The sequence below is a fragment of the Lithobates pipiens genome, unplaced genomic scaffold, assembly GCF_037356315.1.
Source record: "Lithobates pipiens isolate NorthernLeopardFrog02 unplaced genomic scaffold, aLitPip1_a1.2 Scaffold_8, whole genome shotgun sequence".
Lineage (NCBI taxonomy): Eukaryota > Metazoa > Chordata > Amphibia > Anura > Ranidae > Lithobates > Lithobates pipiens.
The window spans coordinates 335,595,647-335,619,822 of NW_027507903.1; the positions used below are offsets into that span (position 1 = coordinate 335,595,647).

The 24,176-nt window shown below is 40.0% G+C and overlaps 1 protein-coding gene across 2 annotated transcripts in view; it reads right to left on the reverse strand.

Moving 5' to 3' along the window:
- The window catches only part of KCTD16 (potassium channel tetramerization domain containing 16), a 494,134-nt gene that overhangs the window by 289,778 nt on the left and 180,180 nt on the right, over positions 1-24,176 (reverse strand). The window contains exon 3 of one of the 2 annotated variants that reach the window (XM_077473065.1): positions 9,059-9,103. The exons of the other annotated variant lie outside the window; for it this stretch is intronic. Coding sequence (XP_077329191.1) covers positions 9,059-9,103 — 45 coding nt within the window. The remainder of the gene's footprint in view (positions 1-9,058; positions 9,104-24,176) is intronic. 2 annotated transcript variants of the gene reach the window in all.

The window sequence follows — 24,176 nt, forward strand, 5'->3', positions numbered from 1 at the left end:
GGGAAAAAAGGAAGTCAATTGTCACTTAAAGCAACACAGTGCTGAAATGCAAAAAGTGCTCTGGTCAGGAAGGGGGTCAAATCTTCCGGCTCTGAATTGGTTAATGATAAGTATTAAATCACACAATTAGACTTAATTTGTTATACAGTGATATATGTTTTACATATATATATATATATATATATATATATATATATATATATATATATATATATATATATATAATTTTTTCGCTCATTTTTCTATTTTTGTTTTTAATACATTTCTTGTTTACATGTTTATATTGTCTGTTTTTTGTTTTGACCATTTTGTGATCAGATGTTTTAGCAATTAAGAAATGTTTTTATGTCAGTGAAGTTTTGTGTTGATTGTTCTACTGGTATTTTGTGTTAGGCGTTTGATTTGGTATACACCTATAAATAGCTTGTATTGTGAGCATTTCAATTGTTGTGAACAAACACAGTTCTTTTCGTGTGAAACGCGTCAACTGATCATCATTGCAATTTTGTCTGGCTCATGACAACTAAGGCCGCATACACACGTGGGGACTGTTCGCCCAACTTTGTCCGTCAAACAGTTTCGGCAAACAGTCCGCTCAAAATTAGCATGGACGGACATGGCCACACACGACGGACGAACAGTTTGCTGAAACCGTGCGCGATGACGTGAATGGCACGTACGACGGGACGAAAAATATGACGTTCTATACACTGCATTATAACTTTCGGCGTGAAAATCCTTTCTGAGCATGCGCGCAACTTTGTTTGACGAACAAGCCTACACACGCGGGGACTGTCCGCTGAAACATTTCCGAAAAACCTTGTTCAGCGGACTGTTCACTGAAACTGTCCGCTGAAAGCCCACACACGAGCGGACTGTCCGCTGAAACTTGGTTTCAGCGGACAGTTTCAGCGAACAGTCCCCGCGTGTGTACGCGGCCTAAGAAATCTCTACAGCATCTTTTGGATTCAAATGTGCGATCAATCTTTTCTTCTCTTCTCGAATTTATGGGAAGTTTAACTTAAAAGCAAGATGTATGTTTTCCCCCCTCTTTTCATAGAAAACCAGTTACAAATTTGAGCAAGTCAAATGGAGCATATGATGGAAATTACAGAGATAAACATCATTGAAAACAGTATGCTTAAACAATTAGCAGATCCAAAGATACTATATTAGCATCTGAAGTTATAAGCAAATCTGAGTCCTAGTCTCTGAACCAGCCTCTCTCAACCTTTTCAACACAGAGGAACCCTTGAAATAGTTCTCCGGTCTCAGGGAACCCCTGCTAAAAATTTGAATTCTACAACTCATGATACATTAGTGTGATGGTCAGTGGGAAGAATGGTCCCTACACTTGTGATCATTGGGAAGAATTACCTCCTTACAGATAGCTAAAAAGATCAATGGTGTGAGTGGGAACTTATCTGAGAGGCAGAAATTGCCCAATGCTGAAGGAACCCCTAGCAACCTTTGGAGAAATCCTAGGGTTCCACTGAACCCTGGTTGAGAATCACTGCTCTAAACACTGAATATGACTCTGCACCCTTCTAAAGCTCCATACACACTATCAGATTTTCTGCTGATTTTTGTCTTCAGATTTACCAAAACCATGTAGTGCAAGGGCCTGCCTGAATACATACAGATTGAAACTCCTAAGGTTTGACCTCATAGTATATGGTTTTGGTAAATCTGAAGGAAAAAATCAGCAGAAAATCTGAGCGTGTGTATGAGGCTTAAGCGTACCTATGGGTCAGTGGGCCCAACCACTGTATTAGGGACCAATATGGAAGCTTAAAGTGGAAGTAAACCCATTGATTTAAACAGTTTAAAAAAAAAGCATGCCGAGAATGCTAACTGCACATTGGCTGTGCTCTCAGCCAAACTATCAAACCATCCAATGGCTGGTGTCATAACGAATCACATGTGCAGCACCATAGCAGGCAGGTATAGTGTAGCACAATTTAATAAGGGTTAAAATTATAACATATAATATGTATGCACTCACAAGTGGGTAGGAGTAGCATGACAGATGGCAAAGAAGGAAGGTCTGAGTGTGAGCCTGGGACTAAAGTCTCTACTCTGAACGATATATGAGAGAGCCGTGAGGAGGGTGTCGGATGAGCCAGGGAATGGTCACGCGTTTTCAGAGGATAGCCACGCCTCCTTCATCAGCCCTGAAGATTAGCTATTTGAAATGTGCAGATTTTTGGAGACACGGTCCGGCTCACTTTCTCTTGTTTTTACTAAACGTTTATCGGAATGTTTCGTTTACAATATCTCGACAAAATCTGTGAATGTACACAACATTATTTTGATAGTAACATATATAGATGGGAGCATAACTTTGGGTCAGAACATAAAATGGGCCAGTGTTTTGTTGATAATATGGGTAATGGCCCAAGAATTACTATTAAAGTGGAAGTAAACCCATGGATTTAAGGAATGCTAACTGCACATTGGCTGTGCTCTCAGCCAAACTATCAAACCATCCAATGGCTGGTGTCATAACGAATCACATGTGTAGCACCATAGCAGTTGAAGATTAAACAGAGGCAAAGATGGCAGCTTCCTTGGCTGAAAACGATAGGGGAGTTTACTTCCACTTTAAGGAGAAGGAGAGCCAAGACAATGTTTTATAAGAAAAGCAAATATTGTTTTGTAGAAGTTCAGCTGCTTTTATCTACAATTTTTGACATTTGATTTTCCATGAAGTCAATCTTTGCTTGTACATTTATTTTTTTTATCACATCCTCAATTGGGATTGCTTGAATGTGTGACAGGTTTACTTTAAAGACTTTAACATTCCATTTAAAAATCATTCCGACTTTTTTTTTTTTTCTCCAGGGTTTCTTTGTTCGTCTGCCTCAATCGAACGCTTTGCGTGTCAGTGCTATGTCTATGGCAAATATCTGGCTAATTCTGAAGAAAATATAGATCAAGCTCAAATTATCCATACGGAAAAACCTGCTAAGACATATTGAATTCCTCACTCCATTCTTAAAACAATCTGTCAATCATATCCATTAAATGAGAGCATTTACTATTTCTAACATGACGACAAATGTTCGCGAAATTGGAAAAATGTGCTCTTTTCGAAGTCTTTTGACACACAAAAATGGCATCATTTATGCAATGTATTAGCTGTCGGCAGTGAAAATCCACCTAGGAATAAGAACGCGCTTTCACTAGCAAGAGTCATTTGTTATCTTGACAAACTCCTGCCAGAGAACTCCCTAACAATGACTACTGTATAAGCTAGGATGCCAAAGTATGACAAGTTTACGAGAAGAAAATTACTCTTTAATGAATAGGACATTTCCGCCTGTAATATAACAGCGCTGAGTGGAAAATATAGCATAATGTAAGAATAGGGTATGTGTGCTCATTGTAGTCTCTAACATGGTGTCTGCAGTATTTTAGCTCGCTACCATATGAAACATCATCACCATGGCGACACAAAAAAAAAAAAAGCTATTAGCTATTTCTCGACTTCTGACGATTTTGGCCCAGCTCATAGAATACCACATTCATGTAAGATACCCAAGAATTTTTACAGGTCAAAATGTTACCTATGACAGCCAAATGTTTGCTTTTCTAAATTTTAAAGAACCCAGAAACGGGAGCCAAAAAGGAAAAACAGGCTTGCTCAACTAAGGAACCTTTTTACAGAGACAGATAATATATATAGTGGTACCTTGGATTACGAGCATAATCCGTTCCAGGAGAATGCTTGTAATCCAAAGCACTTGCATATCAAAGCGAGTTTCCCTATAGAAGTCAATGGAAGCAAAGATAATTTGTTCCGCATTGATTTGATGCCATACCACATGTGGCCAGGGGTGGGGGGGGCACCGGAGAGCCTCGTAAATACTCAGGGACAGCTCGGCTGAACTCTAAAACCCTCAGAAAGTCTCGGGAACACACAGTATTTCCGAGTGTTTGCAAGTGGTTCCAAGTATTTACGAACGGCTCCGAAACGTTCCGAAATGTCACTGACGCCCCCCGCACCTCTGGCCAAATGTGGTACTGCACACCCCATTAGCTTGAATTCTGCTTGTCTTGCGAGACAACACTCGCAAACCACAAAAAAGCTGCTCGTCTTTCAAAACACTTGTTAACTGCATTAATCGTTAACTAAAGTTCCACTGTATTACAAAAAAATATATGTGTGTTCATATTTTAATAAAATAACCACTAATGAAAAAATATTAAAGCTAAATTAGGTAACTTATACACCGATCAGCCATAACTTGACCACTAACCGTTTTACCACCTCCGGAAGATTTAGCCCCCTTCATGACCAGGTCACTTTTTGGGATACGGCACTGCATTGATTTAACTGACTACTGCACAGTCATGCAACGCTGTACCAAAATAAAATGCATGCCCTTCCCACAACCCCCCACAAATAGAGCTTTTTTTGTGGTATCTGATCACCACTGCTATTTTAATTTTTTTGCACTATAAACAAAAAAATAGACAATTTTGAAAAAAATTATTTTTACTTTATCCAATAAAAAAATGGAAAACATATCTTCATAAATGTAGGCCAATATGTATCCTGCTACATGTTTTTGGTAAAAACAAAAATCCCAATAAACAATATAGATTGGTTTATACAAACATTATAGCAGCTACAAACTATGGGATATATACTCGAATTTGTATTTATTTTTTACTAGTAATGGCAGTGATCAATGACTTATAGCTTGGCTGTTGCCGCATTGTACACTAACTGCCACTTTTGCCAATTTTTGGGAACCAGTGACACTAATACACTGATCAATGCGAAAAATATGCACTGTCACTGTACTAATGACACTGGCTGGGAATGGGTTAAACATCTAGGGCAATTCAAAGGGTTAAATGTGCGCCTTGTCAATGTTGTACAGTGGTGTACACTGTGTGCTGTTTTTACTAGAGTAAGAAATTTAAATGGAATCTAGACCATCCTTTACAGGAACACAGAATCCATCTCTTACCCCTGGTCAGAACGGCGATCTTACATTCTGTAACCGTTGATCAGCGGGTGGCGGAGGACATTGAGTGCCCAGAGTCCGCAGATCGGCTCACCCCCTACAGTCGTAAATGCCACATTGCATATATATATATATATATATATATATATATATATATATATATATATATATATATTTATTGTGTGAACCGGCATACATCTGTAGCCCTGTAGCAATAAAACTGCTATAAGGCGGGGCGGTCAGCAAGTGTAAGTGAATAACATTGATTATCTCATTATATCTCAATGACATCTGAAAGTTGGTAGAATATATTAAGCAGTAAGAAAACATGTTATTGTTGAAGTTGATGTTTTAAAAGCAGAAAAAAGGGCATCACAGTTTATTGTGTATGAGGCTTCATAGCTGCAGGGTGCCCGTGCTGATCATTGTCCACAGCCAAATGTGTCTACAATGAGCATCAGAACTGGACCACAAAGCAATGAAAGAAGTTGATGACGCAAGATAATTTGCGAAATGCATAGAGGCTGCTGGGAACTTTGTTTCATCACTTCCGGTACAGCGAAAAACAAGGCTTGGAACGCACTTCGAGGTTGGAGGGGGTATGAGAGATGGGGTGATAGATCTGAACCCCATCCACATCCCCACGTACACGGCTGGATATGCTTCGTGCTGGCATAGGCACAGGCGCATGTGAGTTTAACTATGCTTTTTTACCTTTTAAATAAATTTTGATTACATACTACACTATGATGGCTATTTATATATCTTTATGAGAAACAATCAGCGCAAGAGGCTCTTATATACTGCTTGGAAAGGCTGTTGGTGAAATTCTTAACGGAGTGGTTATCTTAAATGAACCAAAGGCCCATATGCAGGTTTATCTGGTGAGTGGCCATTGCAGCAGGTGGTGGTGAAGTCACTCGTTTGGTGGATAAAAGAAGCACTTTATATAGGAGGAATTCATTGGCACTGAAGTGATCACTCCCTTAGGACATTCATTTGCACTGGACTTATTTTTCTGTCCTTTTTCTTTATGCTATTCTTTTTGGTATTGTTTATAATAATGAATTGCACTTCATATAGTAGTATAGAACAGATATGTCTTCAGTAAGGGTGTAGTGAGGAGTTTATAGAAGTATTAATATATGCACGGCACTTTTGGTTTTTATAAGGCACTGTGAAAAGTGATATTTGCTATTTAATGAGTTGAGGTGGTAGTTAGCACAATCCATATTATATATATATATATATATATATATATATATATATATATATATATATATATATATATATATATATATACAATGAAAGAAGTTGGCCTGGTCTGATGAATCATGTTTTCATTTACATTATGTGGATGGCCGCTGTATAAAGCAATGTTACCCACCTATTGCAGTACCAATGATCAGTATGATGGACTTTACCATTTAAAGTCAGAATGTTGAAGACTTAATGGATTGATCATATTTGGCAAAATGGAAATCTGCAGGATCCTTCATTTTTTTTCCTCTTCTTTGTTACTATAAGGATGAGTAGCACTGCTGACAGGTTTGAGTGATCACAAAAGAGCCAAGAGCTGACAGGTAAGGCAATATAATATTTTACACCTTGAAGAAGGACCCACTCCACTATGGTAGCTTCACAAAAAATAAATGTATGCATCAAACCCTAACATATATGTATAATTAGTTATCCAGCATGGGGTGACTCATGTAAATGTCTCAACCCATTGAGTTGACTATATGGTTAACAATAATAACAGTAAATAATAAACAGTGGGCATGATTTACTAAAACTGGAGAGAGGGAAACCTGGTGAGCTCTGCATAGAAACCAATAAGCTGTCAGGCTTTATTTGCCAAAGCTTGAAGTGTTACTAAACCCAGTATGAAAATAGTTAATCTGCCCCCCTTCCCCAATTTACATTAAAATACTGGCACTATATACCTTTTGGCTGATCTGTATACCATGATTACATGATAAACTGAACAGTTTCTCCAGTGCTGAGAGTTCAGGTAGGAGGAGATTCCCACTGCAGCCTGTATACACTCCCACATGTGTGATGCTAATATCATGTGACCTGGCTATCTCTGAGAACAAGTAGCAAATAATTGTTCTCTCCAACATAAAGAGACAACTGAGCATGTGCAGATTGGCTACCATGTCTGTGTGTTAGCTGGCCTTTCCCGGGTAGACATTGTAGGAGGGAAGGATCTATGCATACAGGATAAAACAGCCTTTTTACACAATGCAGAGGATTAACACTTTAAGTTACACAGTGAGTATAACAAGCATGCTATGCTGCACATACAGACAGATTTACTGTTGGGGGTTTAGTAACTCACAAGCTGAATTTAGAAGCTGATTGGCTACAATTGCAGAGCAGCACCAGATTTTGCTCTAATTTTAGTAAATCAACCCCAGTATTAAAAAAAAAAAAAAAAAAAAAAAAAACACTGTATATTCCAGTTAAAAAAATGTTTTATGGTACAAGACAGAAGACGGGTTCTCTTTAAAAGTATAATCACCCCTTGTAATACAAGATAGAACCAAGTAAACTGTTGCTTGTGTGCTTTATATGCCTTTATTTTTCTGACACAAAAGGAATGCTGTCATAAAGCTACCAAAGACTTTGCCTGGCACTAGACTGATTTTTCTTCCATCCCTGGTCGAAGAAACTTTTTTTTTTTGCAATTTGGCAGTCATTATCTTCATCTGTGCTTAGCAAGTATGACCACACATAAAATCAGAAGCACAATATCCACGTTTAATACATTCAAAAACCATGACAAAGCTAAGCAAAGTAAGCTTAGGTATTATAGGAAAAGTAGAGGTATGCATATTTCATGCAAAAACAGACTCCGTAGTAAGAGGATATTAAGAATGGCCTGAAATAAGGCAAATGCAAATGGCCTGAAATAAGGCAAATAAGGCAAATTACTTATCTGCTGCTCTTCCATTTCATGAAAAATAAAAGTGTTTTTGAGTTACAAGCTGCTCAACTAAAACAATAACCTGATACTTAGGGGTTGCTTTACTAAAAACAAATAGGATGTTCATTTTGCATTAAAATGTATACTTAGTGAGGGCATTTTGCCTTTTTACCTTAGTTTAATGACTGGCAAAAATTCTCTTTGCAGAGAATACCCAAATCATAGCAAGGAAAATAAAAAACAAAAAACAAAAAAACATATTTTTGCTCATGATTTGATGATGGAAGCTAGCAGAGATGCACCTCATTAGGTAAAAACTCCCTTGCAATGTGAACAGCCAATTTACCTTTAGTAGATCAACCCATTGACTTCCAAATAAACTTAAGTTCTATATTATAAATGTGTCATGAATACATTTTTTATACTTGGCTTTGCTGACAACTTTGTAATAACAAACATAAGAGTGCTTAGTGAAGAGGGACAAAGCAAGGAGGCGAAAGGTCAAATTGGGTGAACAGAATCCTGGACCTGCAAATTATGATTCTCTTGTTTATGTACATGCAGATAACAATGGTCTGTAGAAAATTGGGCAATTGGGAATTCATAAATTGCATAATTCTTAAAGGAGAGGATGAATCAGCATGCATAGACACATTCAAAGATTCAAAGTCTTGATCAGTGCATCTGATTTCATTCATATCTAGTGTTATGCTTTAAATGTGGTCGTACTAAGATGTAGAATGGCGTTATTATGTAACTCCTGTATAAATATAACATAGACTCATGCTCACTTTGAAAAGTGAATTTTCACTTAGCTTAGCAAATGATTTGAAGCAAAGTGAATATTAACTTTGCAAAAAATATTGAAAAATAAACAGGATTTTTGCTAGTATATGATACAGTGATTGAAGTCAGCATATCTTTATTCATTATATATTTGTTAGTGAAAATTCACTCTGCAAATTCAACATGTGCTACTGTTTCAGGAAATCAACACAAATGAATATTTATGTCAGCCTATAAAAAAAAATCCATCTCATTTATAAAGTGTACTCATGCCATAATACTGATGTCACATTAGTGGTGTCACCAGTAACATAACACATGTGAAACTGGTAATAACAACATACTCAGGATGAGCTCTCACCTATAGTGGAGAAACGGCACTGATATCTGTCTCGTAGAGCTGGAGCTGAGAAAGAAATGATATAACGCAATCAGCTTTCTTTGTTCCAAATAAAATCAACAATGTATGAGGTCAGTTCAGACTTCCTTGACATGCAATTAGACCAAAATCTTAATATGTGCATCAAATACTTCTTTGAATATGTTGAGCAAGTGTACTTGTATAGAGAAATCCCAGCAACCACCCCTTGGCCTCAGTGAATATCCTAAGGAGCAGGTGTACTTTTATATTTAATCCCAGCAACCACACCCTTGGCCTCAGCAGTAATGCATGTAATGTAATAGTGTACATTGTTTTAGTCATATATTTTCCATTAAGGTTTTTTAAAGTATTTTCACAGCAGAGAAATGGAAATGCCAAAGCAATGTATGAAAATGGATCATATAAGGGATCATTCAAGGACGGACTTGAACAACCTGTACAAAAGTTATGAAGTCAACCTTTTGAAAAATGTACAGTTTGCAAGGACATCCTCACCAAAACCCTGGAACAAACATCAACACCCTATGTAGAAATGATGAAAGAAGAATAAACACAAGATACCAACTTACATATTCTCATTTATGAAGTCTTCATTTACCACTCCTATCATCACCGCTCAAGTTAAGCACCAGCAGGGGGAGTGGGGAATCATTACAGAAGAGATGTTTGAACCACCATGAAGGAAGGGCAAGGTCTTAATATGCCATAAATCTTTATTTTTAGGAATTTTAACGAGCAGCCACTACCAGTATACTGTAGGCCACTTTTTCAAATGAGAGTACATTGTGCATCTCTCCAAGACACTTCTCAGAAATGGGGAGAGCTAAGTAAGCCTGCATCCCGACAATCAGTTTATGTACAATAATAAGAGCTTTGCAAACAACATCTGAATTGTACTGATCCCTATCAGTGTAGTTGAGTATACCTTTCAGAAAACTGTATCTTAGAGACACACCAAATACAGTGTGCAGGGTAGAGACCACACAATTTTTAGCATCTGAGCAGTTTTGGATATATCCATAGAGGGAAATTAAATCTGCTCTCTCTCTCCTAAACACAGTGCAGTTAATGCTGTTACAGATCCCGATTTTGAAAAAAAAAACTGGGGTGTACAATATCTTCTAAGCAGGATAAACAATTGAATTAGTCTACCCGACTGGGACAATTACAAATACTAGTTACCTCCTCCCACTGATTTTTTAAATGTTTCCTAGTTTTTTTTTTCATAACTACATTTTCTCTGTTGAGGGAAATTATCTAGATATTTTGTCAGAGATTGCATATAAAGATAAGAGACCTTACTGCTAGTTGAAGACACTCCAATTGGGGTGTCAAACACTGAGGTGGGGTCACTTTTAGAACCGGATTTTTATCTTGAACAGGTGGGCATGTCTAAGCTGGATGTATTATTAAAAAAGTTTGGTATTAAGTTCAAACTCAATTTGTAATTGCCAGAAAAAACTTCAAAACCTTATATAAGATGGACCCTATGTTGACATTGACTTGAAATTTATTTTTCAGGTTTTTTTTTCTGTTGTTAAAAGTGTGTTAATTTTCTTCATGCCAGCAGTACCTGCTCTCAATATAATTGATATTATAAAAATAATATTATAATCTACTTCAAATAAAATTTTACAATGAAAAATACTGTTCCAGAGTAAGTTGTGTCATATAATTATCTGTATTATACTAGTATTATGCTGATGTCAAAAGATGTGACAAAAAACAGACTTCCTATGTAAAATATGGACATCTTAGCAATATCTCTAAATGGATGTTGAATTTAAATGCACAGATTGCTTGGACTACCAACAGGCATCGATTCATGTGATTCTAAAAGTAGATCTAAACCCAGTCTCGAAAATCTCATGTTAAAACATCAAAAACATGTTTTGATATAAGATTAATCATTTTAAATCTGCAACTTCCATTACAGAAAAAATAGAAAGAAGAGGGCACACCAGCCTTGTGCATTATCCCAAGGGAATTTATTAACACCTGCTTGTGGCAATCAGTCCTGGAACCTCCAGATAGCACATCGGGACATCAGAGCCAGCAGCGGTCCTGATGTCCTCTCCTTCGCTATCTGGAGATTGTTGGTTACAGGACTGATTGCCACAAACAGGTGGCTTTTACAAGCAATAATGTTTCACATGTTTGTGAGTAGTTTTTATTAACACATTTCCTTGGGATAATGCACAAGGCTGGTGCTCCATCTTCTTTCTGTTTTTTTCTATGACTATTAAGATATCCCCTATTCTGGAGGGCAGCAAGGCCAGAGACATTATCCCTTGAGTTATAGACCAACCAGATATCACACTAATGCGTAACAGTGTTTGTTTGCTGTTATGAAGAACTCCATTAAAGAAAACCTGGTGATTCTGCAATAAAGGTCCTTCTTCAGCCTCTTCTTGCTATGAGATGTCAACAATCATGACTGTTTTTCTGTGGTTGTCAAACTGTCACATGCTCCCATGGTGAAGTCTACAAGCCACTATGTCAACACGCATTACACAAACAAGGTACACCATTGTCATTGTCAGTAAAATGGTCAAGAACAATGTACAGCCAAAGCTGGAACAAGAGTAAGTAGATAGAAGTGGCTAAAATAGATAGAGGACATCAGGAACAGTAAGATGCAAACATTTTGAGAACAAGTGAAAACAATATTTTATTTGGATCCAGTGGTACCATGTGAGTCATTAAAGAGTCCCTAAAAATGAGAAACAGTGGCTTAGAATTTAGTTCAACTGCTTTAGGACCCCTGTGTGTATGCCATCCCCTCCAGGTGCTTTATTCACCTTTATTCTGTCTACATATTTCTGGACCAAATCAATTTGGAGCCATGGTGGTTCATTTGGGGCTATTTCACTACCATCCCCATTATGGACATGAGCTTCCCCATGCTCCTTTGTAGCTTTTTTGCTTTCTCTTTGTCCCCAGTCACCCATTTCAGTTTATTTTGTAAATGGCCTACATGCTCAGACCTGATCGTTTTACTATTATTATATTCGAAGATCTTTTTTTTTATTAATTTTTTTATGGTTTGTCCTACTCTCTTTTGGAACCTGTAGTTCGTTTTAAATGTCTGCAGACTTGGTTTCCTTTTTAAATATTCTATTATATTCCTTGTAAAATGTAATTGATGATAGTGTTTCTTCATTTTTATATTCTTAAAAGCTCTTATTATATATAGATTTTTTTTTTTAACTGCTACCTACCCAGATGTTCTTTTATATGAACATTAGTAATAAGCTCTGCATGGTTTGAGATAACCAGGTCTAGTAGAGCATCGTTTCTATAGGCGGGGCCTGTATCATAAAATTGTCTTGTAATAGGTTAATACATATTTTGCTCTCTAACTGTTCCAGCATTGCCATTACTCCAGTCAATTATCATCAATGTGCCAGCCCTTGCAGCCCTTTCTATTTGTGCAAGGAGCTGAGTCTCCACCTGCTCATTAACACTGGGTGGCCTATAACAAACTCCAATGATTAACTCTATAGTACACCCATATGCAGTTCCACGCATCATGCTTCATGCATCCCACCCATGACACTCTCCATCAACTAGATCTTCTTTTCACACTCGCTTTAAAATCACTTCTCACATATAGTCAGATGCCACCTTTCAGTTTTACCCTGTCTCTCCAATCGAGGGCATAGCCAGGAATATTGATAGCCCAATTGTGTGAAAAATGAAGCTAAGATTCAGCAATAACAATGAAATCATAGTTCTCTTTGTACACCAAAGCCTCCAACTCACCTATTTAGCTTGACAGACTTCTAGCATTGGAGAGCACTTTAATTCATTGTCAAATTTGCATGCCTTTCCTGTATTGTGCATGGCACAGGCAATATTTCAACGAATATCACCTTGGGGGTCCTTCCCTTCAAATTGCCAGCTAGTCCTTTAACCACTTGCTTACTGGGCACTTAAACACCCTTCCTGACCAGACCAATTTTCAGCTTTTGGTGCTCTCACACTTTGAATGACAATTACTCAGTCATGCAACACTGTACCCAAATGAATTTTGTGTCCTTTTTTTCCCACAAATAGAGCTTTCTTTTGGTGGTATTTGATCACCTCTGGGGTTTTTATTTTTTGCGCTATAAATGAAAAAAAACGCATATTTCTTTGTTTCTGTGACAGAATTATGCAAATTATTAATTTTTCTTCATAAATTTTGGCCACAATTTATACTGCTACATATCTTTGGTAAAAATAACCCAAATTAGTGGATATTATTTGGTCTTTGTGAAAGTTAGAGAGTCTACAAGCTGTGGTGCGAATCGCACAAAATTGATCACATCTGATGTACTGGTGGCCTATCTCGCTTCTTGTGACCCGAACAAGTCAGGAAAGTACAAATACCCCCCAAATGACCCCTTTTTGGAAAGTAGACATTCCAAGGTATTTAGTAAGAGGCATGGTGAGCTTTTTGATGTTGTCATTGTTTTCCCACAATTCTTTGCAAAATTAAGATTTTTAATTTTTTTTATTTTTCTCCACAAAATTGTCATTGTAATAGGTTATTTCTCTCACATGGCACGTGTATACCACAAATGACACCCCCAAAAAAATTCTGCTACTCCTCCTGAGTATTACAATACCACATGTGTGTGACTTTTTCACAGCCTGGCCACATAGAGAGGCCCAACATGCAGGGAGCGCCATCACGTGTTCTAGGAGCATAAATTACACGTCTAACTTGTTGACTACTTATTACACTTTTGAAATACCAGGACAATGACACATGACACTGATGACAGATGGCACTGATACGTGGCAATGATGACACTTATACGTGGCACTGATGACACGTGGCACTGATGACAGATGGCACTAATATGTGGCACTGATGACAGATGACACTAATATGTGGCACTGATGACACGTGGCACTAATACGTGGCACTGATGACACGTGGCACTAATACGTGGCACTGATGACACGTGGCACTAATACGTGGCACTAATACGTGCCACCGATGACAGATGGCACTAATACGTGGCACTGATGACGCGTGACACTGATGACAGATGGCACTGATAAGTGGCATTGATGACACGTGACACTGACAACAGATGGCACGTGACACTGACAGGTGGCACTGATGACAAATGGCACTGATACGTGGCACTGATGACAGATGGCACTAATACGTGGCACTGATGACAGATGGCACTATGTGGCACTAATGACACGTGGCACTGATGACAGATGCCACGTATACATGGCACTGATGACAGATGGCACTGGGGACAAATGGCACTGACAACAGGTGGCACTGGGGACAGATAGCACTGGGGGCAGGTGGCACTGGGGTGGGGTGGATTGCACTGGGGCGGATGGCACTGGGGCAGGATGGCACTGGGGCAGGATGGCACTGGGGAAGGATTGCACTGGGGCAGGATTGCACTGGGGAAGGATGGCACTGGGGGAGGATGGCACTTTTTTTTACACTTTTTTTTACACTTTTTTTTTTTGTCTCTGTGCACTGACGGCTGCTGCAGCCGTTCATCTCTCCCCTCTCACACGCTGTCTGTGTGAGGAGGGAGAGCGGTGCTGAGAGATGATCTCATATGTTTACATATGAGATCATCTCCCATTGGACACGCCGATCACGCTGTAAACGGCCGCTGTGATTGGCCGTTTACAGCGATCTGTGTTTGCCTGTCCCCGGGGGACACGGCGAACACAGAACTTCCGCAATGCGCGCCCGCGGCGGCACGCATTGCGGAAGTAAACAATAGGACGTCCAGGGACGGCCAATTGCACGAAAGCGCCTGCTCTAAGGCCGTAAATCGGCTATAGGGCGGGCGCGAGGTGGTTAAATTGATTCTTATGGTGCCTCAAATCTCCATGTATATTTTCATTGATTTCAACATGGGATAAAATCACTGGGTCATGCCCAGCCCCTCCTAGTAATTTATCAACCCGGTCCACCACTTGCAAAACCCTGGCATCAGGGAGACAGCAAACCATTAAGTTGAAGCGATCCTGGCGACAAATTATTCTATTAGTCCTTTTGATTATAGATTCCCCTAGTAACATCAACTATCTAGGCCTTCCTGCACTATCCTCACCTACTATATAGTCTGCCCTCCCAGCTGTTAGGGGTAGAGGTAACATCTAGGGCTACCACCTCTGAGTTTACCACCCCCACATCTTCACCCAACTTGGAAAATTTGTTTGGGTGCTTAAACCAAGGGCTTGCCTTCCTTTTCTGTGAGCCTCTATCCACTCCATCTGACAACAGTAAACCATCTTTCTATCTTATAATCATGACTTACCCCTCCATCCTTCACATCAACCATATTAACCACCTGCTCAGTGAGCAGAAGACTCCTTTCAAGGTTGTCAGTTCTGCCTAATGTTGCAATTTGATTCTCCAGATCTATAATGTGAGATTTCAAGAGGCACTTACATCTGTTGCAGTGGTATTCATCCTGGAGCTGTTGCTAACTGTTTACCCTTGCTAGTTACAATATTAATATTACTTGCAGGACATTTCTAATATTACTTACAGGTTAGAAGACTCCTTTTTCAATCTCCTGTTTTAAACTTCTGTTTTTTCAACTTGCACCAGTAAGCAAAATGTGGGCAGCTCAAGGTGAGTTGTGTTATTACTTGTTCTGTATATTACTGGTGTATGGAATCTTCCCACAACTCAAATTTTCTGTGTGTTTTTTGTTTTTGTTTTTTTTTTGTTTTGTTTTTTAGAAATCTGTACTTGGATGCAAATCAAATGTCAGGCATTTATTGCAGCAGCAATTTCACTTATGGTAATATAATCTCTAAGACCTTCAGTCAATGCCATACTGACCCTGCTAAAATAGTATAGTAAAGGCCTATATGGGCCTCCTATACATTAATCAGTTTCTGGAAGGAATGGTGAAATAACAGCTAGTCAAAGTGATTCTAAAGGTATAAATTTTGCACCCTATGCATTAAGGTACAAAACCTTCTCCACGCAGCACCCCCAGCCCTTATACTTACCTGAACCCGATCTCGATCCAGCACTGTGCTCCCTTTATTCTCACTGGACAGAGAGGCAGCAGTGGGAGCCATTGGCTCCTGTTGCTGTCAATCGCAGCCAGGGAGGAGAGAGTGGGAGGTGGGGCCGAGCAGCGCTCTGCATATCAATGGACACACAGAGCTTGGCTCAGGAGTGAGCCTGCATGAGTGTCTCAATAGCAAGCAGCTCACAGGAGAAAGGAGCCAGGATCACAGGTGTTGGACCCCAGAAAAGGAAGATCGGGGCTGCTCTGTGCAAAACCATTGTGCAGAGTAGGCAAGTATAACATGTTTGTTATTTAAATAAAAAGAATTACCCTTACAAATCACTAACTAAAATTATTGCAGTGTATATAGTTCACATCAAGCACTTTCATATTATCCAACAAAATCAGAGCTATGCTTTGAGAAACAGTCCAACAGCTGAAATTGTGGAAAATCATATTGTCAGTGTATCTCTGTATCAACAAAGAAATATAAAACACAACATGGCTGGTTGTATGGGTCTTTCCTCTATAGCAGATGTGGTTGTTTTCCTAAAGGGTTTGCACTTCAACAATCTGTAGTGTGTAACTGCTAGATTTCAGCAGCTTCATATCTGTGTTCTATCTTCTACAAACTATCTTCTTTTTTCTTTTTTTTTGCTTAGAAAAATGCTAATCAAGCACCCCAATATGCACTTATACTGCTCAATTAGAGGATGGCAATAATACATGCATCCTATATTCTCTATGTTTGCAGATGTTAATTGGTTGGGTCTCTGGACTAGTGCTGTGGACATCTTCCCTTTTAGCAGTCATCATTTAAAGTGACTTTTTATGCATACACTAGTGCTCAGAGGCCTCCTGAAACTATTTTGTTTTAGTAAAGAGGCCACTTCTTAGCGAGGGTGCACTAGAAAATTTAGTGGTTGAGGTGAGTTTGTAAAAACCATTGCTGTTATAACCAGAATCTAGTGTGAAGCAGAAACATTGAGAGTTAGGAAGCATAGTACTAATGAGGTCAGATCAAGCTGCAGGTCAGATTCAGGGAGTCCAATGGGTCATAAGTAGCAATCAGCAGGGTTAGTGATATCAGTTATAGAAAAGTAACAGGTTCTGGTTAAACCAAGATCAGACAGAAATCATAAGTCAAACATCCTAGGTGACACAGTTAACAATATAATACCTTGGCAATGATGGGACAACTAGGAACAGTATGAAGAGAGCAATACAACATAACATAATAATATTACAAGAACATAATGAAAGAATATTACAAAAGCAAACCCTAACACCAACAATTGGAATGTTAAACTTGAGTATGGGCTCTGCTGTCCTTTTGAAGAAGCATTGGTCAATCAAGAGACATAAACCTAGCTACATCTATACATGTGTACCCGAACAGATAACCAGGGCACATATGCTCGTGTTGAGGCTTAGAAAAAAGTTCTTTACTGTAGGTAGTACAAGAAAAGACAGCAGATCCCAAGACAGACAAGAGAAACATAAGCTCTGCTGAGCACCCATCTATAGCACCCACTGCAAGGATGAGGCCTTCAGGCAAATCTATCATGATTAGGTTGGAAACCAAAAACACTCCTTTAGTGATGCGTGATTTACCCACATTTCACTCTTACATGAGGTAAAGGAAACAGAAAACAATATATTAGTAAACGTGTTGGTAAATTTACATCTTTTAAATTTTACATTGTATTCTTTTGTATATTTTATGTATTCAAAAAAAGAATTTATACATAAAAAAAGTTTTAAAATAAACCTAAATCTTGTAAGATACATTTACCTAGTCTACATACAATATACATAGGTCAAGTTCTTAGCCCTTACCTAATCATTGAATTCTTGCCGTGAGCACAGTTCTAGTGCTTGTTAAGTATTGTTCAAAGAAGAGAAATAGAATCACTTCCCCGGTGACTTTGCAATCTTATTTCAAAGCAAAGCAAGACAAATTGACTTGGTATGGGCAACCTGGAAATGTACTGGAACCAAGCTGTGAAAGCTTTTATTTCAACCAGAGTACTCTGATGACATTGCTTGGGCAGTTTCCAAGATTAATTGCCTAAGTTTGTTTGCGATTTTTATTTGTGGATTGTTGCCTAGAAATTAAATTATCCAGCAAAGCCTCTTGTAGGAGTTGTAGAAGATTTAGGCAAACAAGTACATTAGCACAGCAAGACTTGACGTGAGTACACTTAAATCAAGTGAACAGTGAGCAAAAATTTTCTGCTTTAAGACTTAAAATACTTACAAATAACCTTTGTCTTCGAATAGCAGTCAATAATATATCAAACAAACACTGCACGCTTGATCTCACGGTTGCTACTTGATAAAACACTGCAGGATTTATTAAAGTGAACCTCTCACCATCCCCTTCCTTCCCCTTTAATTTCTTACACAATCATATTCCATTTTTCCTGTTTTGCATTTTAGGAATAACTGCTTTTAGCTGGATTCGCCCTACCTCCTGGTTTATCGGCCTAGACAAGATTACCCAGTAGTAAATAGGGATAAGGGGAAATGGGGAAAGCAAAAAAACCCAGCCGATATTCGGTCGCCAAAATTAATTAACCAGTGACATTTTAACCCTGTGAGGTGTTGCTGTCATAACCTTAACGCTTATAGAGAAAAAGGGGATTTAGACCGATAGAACCAGTCTAAGAAGGGGTTACTATTGACAGCAACAATTCATTATTTTAAAGTTAAACTTTATTAAATATCAAAAAAAAGATTATTTTAATTTACAAAGATGCAGATCCTCAAAAATAATCTCTTTTCAAGCCAATCTTAAATTGTGTTGCTAAAAGACCAATTGAACAAAACAGGACAAACATAAAACAACACTAAACACACCACATAAGTCCGGACACGTTACTATAGTCTGCTAGAACTACAATATATAAATATAATTATCTTTTCCCATCTGAAAGGACAATCAGTCCCATAACCTAATCATAAAGTGAATTCTCAGCAGACTAGGTCAACAAAGATTGGAGGATTAGGGGCAGGGATGAGGTAGATTAATTGATTTTAAGCTGAATCTGCAACCTAAAAAGCAGTAAAATTGTTCATTTGTTAAAGATGGCAAGCAAATTTGTTTTAGGCTTGCTAATGAAAACTGCAAAGGCAGTTATCAATTGGCAAAAAGTTAAATGTGCAAATACTTGTAGCACAGGCTTAGTATTGCCTCTGTAATATATGCAGAATATTGCTCTCTGAAACATTGCATTGCATTTTCTGGCTAAGCTGATTGGGTCCTGCTGTAGCTAAGAAAGAAGCCCACCCCTAACAACAAAAACAATGAAAGACAGGATTGGATAGCTACTCAGGAGAGCTGTGATTGGGGGAGAAGGAGAAGGACACAGGAGGAGAGACAGACTGGCATGGTGGCAGGCAGACAGAAGAAAGTATCCCATGTGTTTATCTCTTGAACACTTGCAGAGCCTGTGACTCTCATAAGGAAGGTGCACACTTGAGAAGGGAGTTTGCAGTGTGTTATTCTGCCTAATTACTGAAGATGTGCTAACAGTGCAGAGAAATCTAGAGACCAGTTTCAGTGCTGCAGCAATCATCATCATTATCCTGTTTGGAGGTTTCTGTGCCATGTGATGCTCACATCACCATCCAGTCAACTGAGACAGCAATCGATCTACTAATTGCTGGAAGGAAGATATATCAAGTGCATCTAATGGTGAGAGATCTTCTGCCATCCTTGTGTATGTGGATCTAGCTGCTAGCTCCTATTTACTGTTAATGCAGCTTTATCTGAAGGTGGATCTCCACATTTGTTAATCTTTGTGACACTTTGTGAAGATACCCCTTTCCATTCTGTGGATTACAAATTTACTTCACAAACGTCTGAGTACTCAAACACAGGATTTAAAGGGCCCCAACGCTGGCAGACTCTGTGTGTGTGTTTGTGTGAATAGAATTCCCTCTGGCCAGTGGTTAGCTAGAACCTACAAGACTTAGGTAGGATCTTATAGTCAGTAATATCACTTTTGGGAAATTATTGAACGTTATTCTTTGTATTGTGTTGTACAGTTTGTTCACCACTTGTTCAGTGCATTTCAGGCAAGGCCTCCCACTGGCGGTTAAAGTGAATGAACACAAATCCTGTTTTCCTTTACTGAGAAGTTGTAGTATATTATTGCACTTAATATTTGTATTCTGTTAATCAGTTTATCTCTTTTCAGGGCTTTTTTGCTAGTTCTAATAAAGCCCAGCTAAAAGTTTAAACAGTGTTTTCGTGTTACTGAGATCCTGGGGAGGGTGAGTCATCACTGGTGTGGGACAGAAGATCCGTATATTACAGTGGCCCCTGCGGGGGTGGCGCTACATGTGGGGGTTCTCGTCCGGGATACCTTCTGGTCCCTGTCACAGAGTGATGACTACCTCTACCAGCCCAGTCACCATGATGGACCCGGTCATTGCTGCCAAGTGGTGTGAAGAACAAAATGGCAGGTTGGGGCTCTGTGTAATTATGAGTCTCACTGGTGCCACCTGGACTGAGAAACAGGTCCAGCAAGTAGTGTCGGCTTTGATGCCTGATCAGAAAACATTCACATTGGACCTGAAAGTTGATTGGATAGCCTCTTCCACCTATGCTTTGCTAGAATGGAAAAGAGGAATCCTGACCTGTTTCCAAGGAGATAGCATACAGTTACCAGGGGATCTCAAAGCTCAGCTTATAAGGCCAAGTATGCTGGATGATCACTCTGAAAATGCTAGCTCAACAACATCAGGACCAGGAGTATCAGCTACTACTTCCATCCCAACTACAGGGTTCCCTCCTGCTACATTCTTTACCGATATGGGAAAGCTGGAGGAAACGTTGGCACAAAACTCAGCCACATCTGCCAATTATGGATATCGAAAGTTGCGGTTCTATTTTGGGAAGGTCCCTGTGCCATCCGGGGAAGAGGACTTCGAAACCTGGATAGATCAGGCAGTGCAGGCTGTGGAAGAATGGGAAGTCGCTGACACAGTAAAAAGACAAAGGTTAATCGAGAGCCTAAGATCTCCTGCTTCAGATGTAATCAGAAATCTAAAAAGGGACAAGCCAGGCTGCACAGCCACTGAGTGTCTAGAAGCTTTACAAGAGGTTTGTGGAGGGATTTGCCAAAATAGCCAGACCTCTCACTGAGCTTTTGCGGGCTGGAGGTGATGGAGAGCAAGAGGTCCCAGAAGTAGTCCGGCAAATCAGTGGAGTGAGAAAGTCTCGGGAGTCCATAGAGGGAGAGTGGTCTGATCAGTGCGAACAAGCTTTCCTTCAGTTGAAACGGAGCTTGACCAATGCACCAGTTTTAGCCTACGCTGACAACCGCAAGCCCTATGAGCTCCATGTTGATGCCAGCAGAGAAGGACTAGGTGGTGTGTTGTACCAAGAACATTATGGACATCTGAGACCGGTTGCTTATGTGAGTCGAAGCCTTACTCTATCTGAGAGAAATTACCCTACTTACAAGTTGGAATTTTTGGCGTTAAAATGGGCTGTCGTGGACAAGCTTAAAGAGTACCTGTATGGTGCAGAATTCAAAGTCAAAACAGATACCAACCCACTCACATATGTCCTTACCACGGCCAAGCTGGATTCCACGGGACATCGATGGTTGGCAGCACTTTCTAGTTTCCGTTTTAGCTTGAAGTACCGACCTGGAGCTGTTAATAGGGATGCCGATGCTCTGTCAAGGAGACCCTATGACCCGCTAACTCATACAGAAGGGTGGACTCAACTGACGACAGAAGGCATTCAGGCTTTATGTCAAGGGATTGAGTACCGAGCCAGAGGAGCAATAGGGGCCGAAGCCATTGGAGTCACCACTGTTGGGGTCCCAAAGCTCTATTGTGACTTGACCCAAGTGAGGGATGAGGGACTGCCTACCCTTTCCAAGAAAGACTTGAGGAAGGATCAAACAGAAGATCCCCTTTGTTCTCTGACTTTGAAAGCCTTGGAGAGTGGTCGCCCAGAACTTCTACTCACAGCAGACTCCCCAAAGGAGGCTCGAGTGGTTCACAAGGAGTGGAATCGAATGCAGCTCTCAGATGGAGTGGTCTACCGAAGGGGCCCCTCGGATGATCCAGAGGAGAGTTGGCAGCTGTTCCTCCCGGAGAAGCATAGGGGGACAGTGCTGAATGCATTACATGATCAACATGGACACTTGGGACCTGATAGAGCATTTAAGTTAGTTAGGGATCGTTTCTACTGGCTGTGTATGCGAACTGAAATCGAAAGTTACTGTCGCTCCTGCCTTCGCTGCATCCAGAGAAAGACTTTGCCTTCCAGAACTGCCCCAATGGGTCATCTACAGAGTCAAAGTCCTATGGATCTGGTGTGCATCGATTTCTTGTGTCTGGAACCCGACACGAGTGGTCAAGGGAATGTGTTGGTAGTGACTGATCATTTCACCCGTTATGCCCAGGCTTATCCAACAAGAGATCAACGAGCTGTCACAGTCGCCAAAGTGTTAGTGGAGAAATTCTTTGTTCATTATGGATTACCTCAGAGAATTCACTCTGACCAAGGAAGAGACTTTGAAAGCAGGCTCATTAAACAGCTATTGGATCTTCTGAGTATCAAAAAATCGAGAACGACACCTTACCACCCTCAAGGGGATCCTCAGCCAGAGAGGTTTAATCGTACCCTCCTTGACATGCTTGGAACCCTTCCATCTGACAGAAAACAGCATTGGAGCAGGCACATTTCCGCTGTGGTTCATGCCTATAACAGTACTGAAAATGACGCAACGGGTTACTCACCATATAGACTGATGTTTGGAAGAGAAGCGCGTCTGCCAGTGGACTTGGCCTTCGGTGTCTCAATAGACAGAACTTCCACTACATCCTACAGGGGCTATGTGGATAGGCTCAGAAAGAACCTAAAGACAGCCTATGAGAAGGCACAAGAAGCTTCTGGTGTTAGAGGTCAGCGGAATAGTAAGAATTATGATTTGAAAGTTAGGATTCATGATTTACAGCAGGGTGACAAGGTGTTGCTGAGGAATCTGGGTCTTTCTGGAAAGCATAAGTTAGCTGACCGTTGGAGTTCTCAACAATATGTTGTCTGCAAGCAACTGCCTGGTCTTCCTGTATACCAAATTCGGCCTGATGGAAAAACGGGTCCCCTGAAGACCTGGCATCAAAATCATTTACTACCTCTGAGTGAAACCGTCAGGGTACCTGTGAGAACAGAGACGTCATTACCCAAACCATCTTCTTTCAGGCAAGTTCCAGTTACTAGGTCTCAACCTCTACTGCCAGATGAGGCCACAACAATAGAAGATGACAGTGATGATGAGCTTGAGGTAGGATGGTTGTGGCCATCTGAGCCCATGGATGCCACTCCCTCCACATCAACTGCTAATCAGCCCTCAAGTGTTCTCCGGCCTGATGCATCAGAATTTGTGCCCCAGGTGCAAGGAAATTCAGAGCTAGTGGAGCAAGCTTACCAGTTAGTCCATAAACCCGATGAAGGGTTTCCGGATGGGAGTTCCTCTGAACTTTCAGAAAAACTGTTTGAGGAAAGCCACCTTGAACCGGATTGAGAATCCAGTGCAGAGACTAGTCTTCAGCCCAAAGAACAGAGAGCTAAGAGAACAGTGAGACCCCCACTTAGATTAACATATGATACCCCTGGAACAAGCTCAGAAGAAGCTATTCCCACTGTTCACAGACTTCCTGATTCTCAGGCACATTCTATGGTGGTACCAGTGACCGATGTCCCCAACCCATCGCCTAACACACTTTGGTGGCAGGTCCCATTACCTAATGCATTTGTTAGGAAATGTCATGAAATCAACCTAAGATCATAGGCCTAATTTGTTGGTCCATGTGTAAGGTTACTGTACAAATGCTATGTTATTATTAACTGCACTCATCTCTCTCTTTGGGGGACCAAAGATTTTTTCAGAAGGGGGTGGATGTAGCACAGGCTTAGTATTGCCTCTGTAATATATGCAGAATATTGCTCTCTGAAACATTGCATTGCATTTTCTGGCTAAGCTGATTGGGTCCTGCTGTAGCTAAGAAAGAAGCCCACCCCTAACAACAAAAACAATGAAAGACAGGATTGGATAGCTACT